General features: G+C 36.5%; 1 protein-coding gene across 1 annotated transcript in view; it reads right to left on the bottom strand.

The window, feature by feature from the left end:
- Positions 1 to 7,713: 7,713 nt before the first annotated feature.
- Positions 7,714 to 11,808, bottom strand: part of LOC107755203 (cysteine/serine-rich nuclear protein 3-like) — a 64,296-nt gene continuing 60,201 nt past the window's right edge. The window contains exons 3-5 of the mRNA XM_016571918.1: positions 10,561 to 10,820; positions 10,180 to 10,476; positions 7,714 to 9,624 (exon numbers count right to left, since the gene is read on the bottom strand). Of these exons, the coding sequence (XP_016427404.1) occupies positions 8,533 to 9,624; positions 10,180 to 10,476; positions 10,561 to 10,820 (1,649 nt within the window). The 3' untranslated portion in view covers positions 7,714 to 8,532. The remainder of the gene's footprint in view (positions 9,625 to 10,179; positions 10,477 to 10,560; positions 10,821 to 11,808) is intronic.

The following is an 11,808-nucleotide window of genomic DNA, read 5'->3' as shown; positions in this document are numbered from 1 at the left end:
CTCTAAAAGAAAATCAGTAATAGGAATTTCCAGTTTAGTCCTCTGATTCAGTTGTCTAATATGTGGAGTTTGACCGGGAAATTGAATAATTCCCACTTCAATGCACACAAACACACAAACACACACACACACACACAAACGCACGCACACACACACACACACACACACATACACACTCAGGGTCCAAAACTTAACTTTTTGCCACAGCTGCCAATGAATTGAGGAAAATTAATTGCCAAAATTATTTCTTACTGGCCATGAAAGCGTATTTTACAGTATCTTTTATAAATCTGTATGTATTATAAGTGCATACAGTATATTTTGACAAATAGTGCAGCTCATTTGCTCTGTTCCAAAACCTACATAGACAGCTGCCTTCTTAGGGAGCATCCTAATGCTCATGGAACCTCACGAGTGACTGATTTGTAACACTCTACACAAGCAGCGACTCAGGTTCCCATCCACTTTATCAGCATCCTTGGTTCTGGAAGTATTTTTCCCATAGAGATTTTAAAAAGTCTTTGTTAAAGAGCCATGAAGCAAACCAAGCAGCTATGAGGTGAATCACAAAAAGTTTAGAAATCAGACAAGACAAAGGTACAAGACCGTGTACTTAATGACACAATTTGCTTGTCACAGTTCTCTGATTGGTGGAGATTTGGAATATGTAGTTTTTCACCAGGAATTCAACTGTGAAACACTATTATTTAAAAGATAAGTTTAAATAATGCAGGTCGGTGGCTTCAACAAAAGCATATGAGCATAAAAACCTATGATATTGTTAGTTAATATCCCTATGGAGAAAATGAATGGGATTTTTACTCTCATAACCAACTGTTGCACTGTACAGATTGTCCAATAGAGTTTGTGTTTAGCATGTTGCTATGTTAACATACTCTAGCAGAAACAAATATTGTGTAAAATTAGTCTTTTCAATTAGATTTGAATTGTTTTTATCATATTTATTTGGTATTGGATGCTCTACAAGTATATTTGGGAATTCCTTAAAAATATTAAAACTAAGATGCCAGAACTTTTTAATATGAAGGGCCAAAATTCTAACTTGACGGAGGGCCAAAAGTAAATGCTGCAGTATATCCAACTATATTATATTAAAATTTATAATTTTTTTTTACACATTTTTAAGCAATTAAACAAATGTAAATAATTTGCTTTGAAATGCTTAATTTTTTATCAAGATCTCTTATATTGTTTTTTCCCCCATTACAATGCAAACAAATAACCACAACAACTACAACAAAAAAGTTCAAACAAAAATATAAATAAGAAATGAAGATATGCTTCAGGTGAGCACACTGAGGATAATTAACTAATGATTGAACGGGCTAAACCAACAAAAGGGGAAGAAACCACAATAAACAGTCCACAGGGGCGTTACAAGTGGCTTATTTTTGTTTTTTTCATCCTCTTGTGATATAGTATGGTGGGCAAAATTAAGGTCATTATGGACCAAACTGAGGGTATCTTTGTATTAAAAGAATTGTGACCAGAATCATCAAATTCCCATCCTTATTTATAATTGACATTAATCTTAACTCATCCACCATCTAAGATGGACATTTTTCTCTGAGCTTGTTGCAGTGCATAATGGGATTGCCTTCTTTTTCAGCAGATGCTTTTGATGATTTATGATCAGTAAAGAACACATGATCAGTCTCACAATCACAGTACAGTTAAACTGAGTAATATTATGGATCTTTATAAAGTCAAAGACAAACCATGTGTTATTTACTTGCCAAAGCCAATTTTTTATTCATGTCTGATGCATGGCAAGTGTTCATTTTGGACCCTGAACACGCACACACACACACACACACACAAGCACAAATTACCGGACAGAGTCTTCTATACGACACAGACCTTTAATTTATTTTTGTATGTGGAAAATCTTGTTGCTGGAAAGATGGAATATCTATAGGACCAAAAACGGAGCACATTCAGACATTCCTCTCTATAGAGGCCGAGGCACTCAGAAACATGCATTGATGTGAAGTTTTATTTTCTTTCTCTCCATTTCACGCCATTATGTCTGAAAGTCTACAGGATATGTGTCTTTGCGCAGTGGCTTTTCTAGTTTTTAAACCATAAGAGCTCAACCACAGTGATGAGAGTATCAGTTGCATTTTCTGAACGAAATGCAGATTACGGACATCTTCAGATATTCTTCAAATAATTTAATGCAACACAGATTTTACTGCACCAAAGACTTCTTGAACGTATTTGCCTCATATTCACTTTTCACAGAGGGTTCTTTTCTTTTTTCTTTAAATGTAGTGAAACAACGTTCTGAGTCATTCCTGTTCTGCAGCACCGTTTCAGCTCTGTAATTTATTTAAAAAAAAAATCTGTGGTAATTTAAGAAGTATTTCTATAAAATGGTTCAGCAGACTTTCAGAAATATGTTCTGTTCAAGCTGAGACACTTCAACTTAACTTTATTCAAACAACCGCAAGATTTGAAATGAGAAGCTAAAGCTTCTTAGTGTGGATTGACAATTTACATGAGGATGAAAACTAGTTTATTAATCCACCATTTGGTAGTATTAGTGAAAAACTGGGTTTCACCCTATAATACTTTATCCAGCATAATAAGACATAAATGATGGAGACATGCGGATGTGCTGCATCACAGGAATGATGCTGATTACAGGTCAGACATTTGAAATTGAATTTTAGTGGGATGGTTTTTATGTTTTTAGCCATTTAAACTCTTTCTTTATTTGATCAAATTTAAATGTTTTGCGTTTTATTAGATGTTACTTGTATATTTTGGCATGCTGTTGGACATTGTGAATATTTGATGAGAGTTACATAAGCCTTAAGGCACAGTCAGTGTCACACAGTGAATGACAGAGTCTGGCAGTAGAGGGCGCTACTCTACAAGTGTCTGCCTTCACAACATTGAGTCTTGACATGAAGAACAGAATGAACCGCAAAACAACAGGCCAGAAACCTATTTTTAAAAAATTACAACAGGTGTTTACATAAATCAGAAGATTCATGAATTTGGTTTATAAACTACTGTTTCATAATATTGCCATGAAGTGATATAGATCGATTGTTTTTGCTTAGAATATATTTTGTAAGGACAATAAAAAATAATGTAATTTTTGTAAAATAATATTTCTGAATTACAGAAAAGAAATTAAGAGATGCTATTAAAGATGGAGAAATGTTTTTATTATTTCTATCTGTCTCTTGTTACTATCTATCTATCTATCTATCTATCTGTCTGTCTGTCTGTCTGTCTGTCTAACTTTTCACATTTAGAGATTTATGACCCAACAAGAAGCACTTTAACAAAGATAATTTTTATTCAATACATATACCATTTAAGGAACGCACAATAAATACACATTATAATAGATCATTCATAAGAAATACTGAAAACAGAACGAGAACTGCCATTCTAACTGGTAACATGATATGACGACTCCTGTCTGCTGCCAGTTCATCCGGTCCCGCTGTAGTACTGGCTTCAATGACATTATACATCTGTACACGTGTCTTTCATATCTCATAATGCATCAAAGACTGAGGTCTGTTGTACCAGCACTGTGTGTGTAAGTCTAGAGGTGAAGTAAAGACAAATCTGGACCAATGTCCCGACAATAAATCCTAGAAGCCAAAACACAGAGTGAATTTGCTTTCGTAGTCTCTGAAACAATGGCAAAAATAAATCAGAAAATGAAGGCATTCGCTTTTAAGTAAACCACTGGTTACTTAAGCCAAGGCAGTGATCCAATGCTGCTGCCCAGATTCCCATTGCAACATTCAGTATTTTCAGTCATTTGAAAACACGTCCTCTCTCTTCGTTTGTTTTATCGTTAAAGGTGAAATGTGTCATTTCTGCACCATTAGCAGCCATGAGTGTTTTTTAGTTCTGGGTGGATGCTCAAAATTATGATATTGCTCAATATTATGACATTATAATAGTCTTAATTATGACTTAGTAACAAAAAGTCCAAATTAGATCTAAAGTCATAATTGTGACAAAAACAATGACACCAAAAGTCAAAATTGTCAAAAATGTAAAATTATGAGATAAACAGTAGAACGTATGAGTCATATACAAATACAAAAAAGTTGAAATTATGACTAACAATTATGACATCAAAAGTTGATGAAAGAATTATGAGATCAAAAGTCATTTATGACAAAAAGTCAAAATTATGACAATTATGACATCCAAAGTCAAAAGTGACAAAAAGGCAAAATTATGAGATAAACAGTTGGAATTTTGAGATAAAAAGTCATAATTATTAGAAAACAGTTGAAATTGAAAGCAATTATGACATCAAAAGTGTAAAGTGACAAAAAGTCAAAATTATGAGATAAAAGTCATGATTATCTTATAATTTTGACTTTTTATGTCATAATTTTGTATCATACTAATGAGTTAGAATGTCATAATTTTGACTTTATCTCATATGTATGACTTAGTATGTCATAATTATGACTTTTGTCAAAATTTCACTTTAATCACAAAACGTTTTTGTCATAATTATGACTTTTTATATCATTATTATTTTTATGTTCGTATGTGCTAAAAATGGGCTTTCACAGGGAAAGGTAATCGCACACCTCTCAAAGCGAAGCATTGTGAGGCCTATTTCATGTTTGTAGCATAAAGAGTTGTTGTCTGGGTAAATGCATGAGGTTAAAGGTCCTACTTATAGTTCGGCATATTAAGCTGGGAAACAAGCTTTAAACGACACACTCCACCTTTAAGGATCTGGTTATTTCATTACCGCCCCACGAGGTCACGCCACAATGTTAATGACATAAAAGGCATTTGATTGTCCTGTCTTGAGTTTATTGAGGGACATTCTCCATTGGACAATAACTCTCTTTCCATCAAGAGGATAAACAAACTGACAGATGCATCATAAGTTTTGTGCGGTAAAACAGCTTCATCTCAACTCGTCAGTGCTTTAAGGTAGTATTTCACACAAAAATGATTATTCTGTGATTATTTAAACACCCTCATGTCATAGCAAGAAGATTTTTTTACACATTGTCTCTTTTTGTAGGGGACAAAATAACAGCATACGGGTTTGGAATGACCTGGATGAGGGTGAGTAAATAATGACTGAATGTTTATTTTTGGGTGAACTTTCCCTTTAACATGGGAGGAAATCTGATGTGAAGTGAATTCACTCCTTTCAATGAACATTAGCTTTCATGTGTGGCATTATCACACTGTAAACTATTGCACTTAACAAATTACTCTTCAGAATGATTTATTCAGTCAAAGCTGATTTTTTAAATTAAATAACCGTGACAAGAATTATTCTCTTTTTTCCTCTCAAAATCTTCAGCACAGTTATTGAGAGAATATTTTCACATCATGCCATAAAATATTTATCGCTATAAATTGAGAAAAATCACCTTCCTGGCCTCCATCCATTCAATACTTTCTGTTATGCAATAAATGTAAAGTATTACCTTGTACAAACCTAATATTAGTTAATTTGTATTCTAGACTTTGTAGTTGAAACACTTTAAAAAAATCATCTTTGCCTGACATCATCTTTCGCAGTAACTTGATGCATTTCAAAGTGCATTTCATCAGATATCCCTGTATAATCCCAAAGATAATTTAAGACTATAGTATCTCAGAGTTTCATAAGACAACGTTTTTGATCATTTTCATTATGGTAATCTGGTTTAAAAAGTTAAATCTGTTATCTAACTACCTTCTGTCTCCCATCTGCCATTTTAAAGCAAATGCAGATAGATGTGATATATATATTTTTTTTTGTTAGTGACATGGAAAAAAACATCCTTCATGTCTCCACTAAAAACTTGGAGATATGTTATAAAAACCTAATTTAGGGCTGTGTTCAGAATAGCATGCTAACATACTACTATGTATACAGTATTTGTATTGACTGCACACCATACTGTATCCAAAAATGCAGTGCACTTCCCCAAAAGTAATATGAGGGACAATTTTGTTTTTCTTGACTTTTACTTGACATTTAATCACCCTGCATTTGTTTCATATGAATTTTTATATGAAAATATGTAAATTAACTTTTTCAATTTCTTTTTGTTATTATTTTAAAATAGTTGCTAGTATACTATGAAAGCTTGTTTCCGCCACGAGATGACATTTTTTTTATAAAGGTAATTGCGGCTTTATATTTCACAATTCAGACTTTTTGTCTCGGAATTCTGAGAAAACAGACAGAATTGCAAGACATAAACTCAGAATTGTGAGGTATAAATTCGCAATTGCGAGAAAAGTCAGAATCGAGAGATAAAAAGGCACAATTACCTTTTTTTATGTTGTGGTGAAAACAAAAAACACAGTTGCGAGGTGTAAACTCTGAATTCTGAGAAAAAAGTCTGAATTGTGAGAAAGAAAGTGAGAATTCTGAGTGTATATCTTGCAATTCTGGGAAAAAAGTCAGAACTGCGAGACATAAATTCAGAATAGTGAGTTGTGAGTTAAAAAGTCGTAATTACCTTTTTTATTTTTTTATCCCGTGGTATATAGTATATACTATGCAGTAAGCAAGTATTCCCATTCCGAACGCAGCCTTAAGCCCCTTCACACCAAGAACGATAACTATAAAGATAAAGATATTAGCGTCCACACCAGCGAACAATATCGTCTGTTTATTCTAAGCGCATGCGCGTCTGCCGCTTTAAATTCTCGAGCTCGTTATAGCAGGATGGATTCTGATTGGCTGTCAATTTTTATTTTTTTTATCGTTTATCAGCTGGAGAAAAATAATTTTGAAAGTGATTCCAACGATATCGTTTCTCTGTGCCTTTATCGTTATAGCTGTGGTGTGGACTCTGCTATTCTTTAATATTGAGAACGATTTTTAGAACTATATCTTTATCGTTATCTTTATAGTTATCGTGCTTGGTGTGAACGGGCCTTTAGGCATGGCACGGTACCGGATAGCCCCGCCCCCTTCAGTGCTCAGGTAACAATTGGTTGCGGTTCTGTGTAACATCAGCCAATGGAAAAGTGCAATTATGTTGAGGAAATGTATTGTGTTCACCACTTAAATATCACGGTTTTGGTTTTGTAAGCAAAGGCAAATGAGCAGCACACATTTTAAGAGCCGTTTTCATGCTTCCACCAACTCTTTAAAGCATGAAGTATGTGTACGAAAATGCAACAGTATTATTTTCTCTTTTACAGTACATCAAACTCTTACAAACCATAAACCAGCGATGAAAGCTAAAAAAAAAAAACATGCTTTTATCAAACATTTAGATATACACTTACTTCGGAACACTAACAGCAACAATCTTTTTTTGTTCTGTTTTCTTTTTTTGCACCACTGACACAGATACATAGAAAAGTTCTATCCACATTTCTGCTCAAAACTAGAACTTTTGAAATTACAAGAAACATTGCACGAGCCTAAGGCCAGGAATAGACTTTATGCTAGTATGTAAACGCTTGGCCGATGCTTGCAAGCGCGAACCTAAAGTTCACCCAAAAACGAAGATTCTGTTGTTTACTCACCCTCATGTCTTTCCAAACTTTCTCTCTTCTGCAGAACATAAAAGAAGTTAGTGTGAACAACGTAGGGCTCCAAGCAACATTAGACCCCATTTACCTTCATTTTATGGACAAAACCCAGATTTTGTATATTTTAAAATATCTTTTTTTGCGCTCCAAAGCGTTTGGAATGACATGAAGGTGAGTAAATCACGACCGAGTTTCATTTTTAGGTGGACTATCCCTTTAAGTTCTTGCTCTAGCAGTAATAAACCTCAGGGGGGCGCTAGAATACCTATTAATGTCTGTTGATTTAAAAACAATGGGTCTAATTTATCACTAAGCATGTGCACGCATTAATTCATCCTTGAAATCTGCGTACGATTGTATCATGACCAAATCAAGAACTTTCGTCCTAAAATTTAATGTAAATTTAAGGGGAAAAAATTGGAACAACTGAAACCACATGTACGGAAAAATCACATACTGGTGGCCTTATAATCATGTTAAGATGAAATTAATCATGTTATAATCATGTTAAGATTAAATGAATCGTGTTATAATCATGTTAAGATGAATTGCTGCCACTTTTCTCCCCTTTATGGACGGCTCTGGCTAAAAGTGATAAAAGGCTGTAAAAGAAAATTTGCGAAAAATCCTTATATGGAGATAGCTTGGGTGTGTTTCATTCAAATTAGTAATTTCAGTTGAGGTTGATAATGCACGTCGACACATAAGCAGAAATTTCTCAAGTTCTCATGTACGTACAAATGCAAAATAATCCACGCAATTATTAGTGAATAAGACCCATTGCGTTATTGAAATCAAGCTCGCGTAGCTCGAAGCATTTGCGTTCACGTACTTGCGTAGAGTGTTTCCAACCTAAAGCTTATACACTCTGATTTTGCAGTTTAAATCGTTTTTGTTCAGTAAAGTTCAGTAAAAATACGTATTTTTGGATCCGCCAAACGTTAAACAGGAAAACTAAAGGTTGATGTGCAGAATCGAAAGCTGCTTTTATACTCTTTCTGCTTTCTGAATCTAAACCGGAGTGGGCTCAGCAAAAGCGTCCAGTAAAATAGGTCCGTTTGTGTTGTCCGCTAGCGAAACTTCGGGCAGATTGTGAGACATCTCCTTTGGCTGTTCAGCTAAGTAACAGTTCCCGTTGGCATTGTAACTTGTATCCTGTGTATTGTTGTTCATATAGTTTTGGAATTCCATCTGGCTCAGCTCTCCTGATTGGCTGAGGAAGGTCCCTTTGGATTGGACGCTTTTATCCGGCTGTGAGGCGCAACAGCCAATCACGGCCAAGTGGTTATTGGCATATGGCTGCTCGGGCTGCTGGGAGTAGTCCGTGTATTGGTCAGCGGTCACATTGTAAGGACCCTGAGACATGACCCTACTGGAGTCATTAACCCTGTCTTGATAGGACGCTGTGTCCCCTACATAGGGCTCACTAGATTGGTTGGCGGAGGCTAAAAGTGCGGGCGGAGTAGCGTTTTCCATTGGGTAATACTCCGCGGTGGAGTTGATGAAGTAGGAGTTGCCGTTCGTTTGGTTGTCTGACGCGACCGTATTCTCAGAGTAACACATCACGGAAGGGGGCGGAGCCACTTCGCTATTGGCCAATCCCGTGTCAAACTCTTCCGTCTTGTCTTCGTCCTCATTGTCGTCTTCCTCCTCAGAGTCGCTGTTTGCCAAACTCTGTGTGCTGGAGTCGGATAGACTGCACAGACTGCTGCTCTCGTCCTCGTCCTCATCTTCTTCGTCGTCTTCGTCCTCTTCCTCATCCTCGTCGTCTTCTTCCTCCTCGTCTTCCAAGGTGTCGTCCATGTCGTCGCCGGCCTGCAGATGCATGATGGTGGTTTGCGGGACTGTATCCGGGATCGCGTATTCCAGCGCATGCTGGCCCGTCGCCAGGGGGCTGCAGTGACTGTTCGGGTCGCCGTGGAAACCGTTGCCGGTCGGCGCGATGGTGCCGGAATTCTGCTGCTCGCGGCTCTTCTCGAGTTCCAGCTTCATGATGGTGTGCAGGAAGTGAGTCCGAACTCGGATGGGGTTAAACTCAATCCTGCCGGCTGCGTTGCTGCAGCCCTCTTTTGTGCAGCCGCACGGGAATGACATACGGTCTACCTGTGGACATCCAAGAACACTTGAGCACAGGCCAGTTTAAGATGGTTTGAATTACACACAGCAGGAATGATCTAAATAAAGCTCCTCTCTCTTCTGAAGGCCTGATGCACTGCGTAAAATTTAACCAGCTGTATCAGTTGGATCTAATCAGTTCTATCAGGCATACCTCCATTAAACTTTATCTCTGGACATCTTAATCATTTTTGCTTGTTAGTCTGCCATGTTAAATTTCCTTGACAGGGTTGCTTTACTACTAGTAGTAAATGTAAAAATATTTACATTGTAAAAATTTAAATGTCACAGTGCATTTTTTAAATTGGTCATAAAAATAATTTGAGCATGCTATTACCTAAAATAATACACATTTTTATTTAATTAATCAAAATTATTGTTTTTTTTTTTAGGTGAAAAGTGACCCAGGTGTATTTTTGTGAGACTAACTTGAAATATTAATTTATTCAATTATGAATTATTATATAAATAATTAACTAGACCTAGAATTCCTCAGCAATGATACCATGTTTTGTGTGTAATGTGTGTGTTTGCTGATCATACCTGACACTTGATGCCAGCGAGGCTGCATGTGCAGGTCTCCGGGTCACAGAAGAGTCTGCAGTCACAGCCACAGTCTTCCCTGGACACCCTGATGGCCCGTAGCTCATGTTTCTCCTCCACATCGAGCTTCTTGACCCCGGATGAGCGCAGTAGAGCGCGCCGCTTCCTAGTGGTCAATGGCTGAAGGAAAAAGTATTCATCCACCTCTGTGTTATCAATGTCCAGGTCATCGTCAGAGATGTCATCCAGCGTGAGAGCATTGGCCTCCTCGGACTCCACCGAGCCGTTCTTTGTCAACTGAGGACGATACAAAAGGTGAGATATTAAAGACATATGCACAGCAATATATGCATAACAAAAGTATCTGAATCATTTGCATACCCGCAGACGAATAGAGTTGAGTTTCTCCTCTTTCAAGTGGTCTCGGAGCATGTCTCTGTGGATTTTCTCCTGCTCCATGGCGAACTCTCCCAGCGTATACTGCCGCACGCAGCTGTGTCTGCTGGACATGCCCAGCGTACTGCCACCCTGACTGGGCACGCTGGTGAATCCCTGCCTCCGGCTGAAGTAATACACGGTCACCTTCTCAAAGTGCACCCTCCTCATCCTCATCCGCTTCTCCCGCTTCAGTATCGAGGATGCTATAAAGACAATAAAGGTAAATAAAATTACAGTTTGGTTATTCAATTTGAAGGACACTGATATGCATCTTTCCGGTAACAGCGCAGTATGTCTGAGTTGATTCGTGGACTAGGAAATAGGGCTGAGTGATGCATTAAATATTTACAATATATTTGATTTTATATCAAATTACTGATATTGTGAATTTCACAATGATTTATTTATATTAAATGTATGTATATTTATGCATTTGGTTGATGCTTTTTCATCCAAAAGCAACTCTTGCATTCATGGTTTACATTATCAGTTCATGCATTCCCTGGGAATTGAACACATGACCTTGACGTTGCTAGCACCATGCTCATGTTTGAGCTACAAGAATGCATATTCAGTATATAGCAGCTTTGATTTAAACTTCCTAACTGAGATTGTTCAGAAGTTTGTTTCTTTCCACAAACCTGTACTTTCAGATTTAAACTAATTTATTAAAAATCATTCTGATTTAACCGTTCATTCACATTGTCTCTGCATGGGGCTTTACTTGCTTTTAAAGTATTTTTGGTCAAATTAAATATTGCTTATTATTAGGTATTATATTGGTGTATAAGATTATTTTTAACTAGATTCCCTGCTGGGTTTTTTCCCCCTGGTTTTTTGATTGGGAACAATGACTGTTTGTTGCCAAGAAGTCTCATATGTTCACCAAGGCTGCATTCATTTGATCAAAAATACAATCAAAAAAGTTACATTTTAAAATATTGTTACAAGTAACTGTTTTCTTTTTTGAATATATATATATATATATTAAAAAAAAAATGTTTGTATTGCAAAGCTGAATTTTCAGCATCATTACTCCAGTCTTCAGTGTCACATGATCCTTCAGAAATCATTCTAATATGCTGATATGCAGTGTTGGGGGTAACGCATTACAAGTAACGCGAGTTGCGTAATCAGATTACTTTTTTCCAGCAACTAGTAAAGTAACGCATTACTTTTTAATTTACAAGA

Source organism: Sinocyclocheilus rhinocerous, unplaced genomic scaffold, assembly GCF_001515625.1.
Source record: "Sinocyclocheilus rhinocerous isolate Xijiao unplaced genomic scaffold, SAMN03320098_v1.1 scaffold2187, whole genome shotgun sequence".
Taxonomy (NCBI): Eukaryota; Metazoa; Chordata; class Actinopteri; order Cypriniformes; family Cyprinidae; genus Sinocyclocheilus; species Sinocyclocheilus rhinocerous.
The sequence above is the reverse complement of the archived record's forward strand: the minus strand, read 5'-3'. Positions and strand labels throughout refer to the sequence as shown.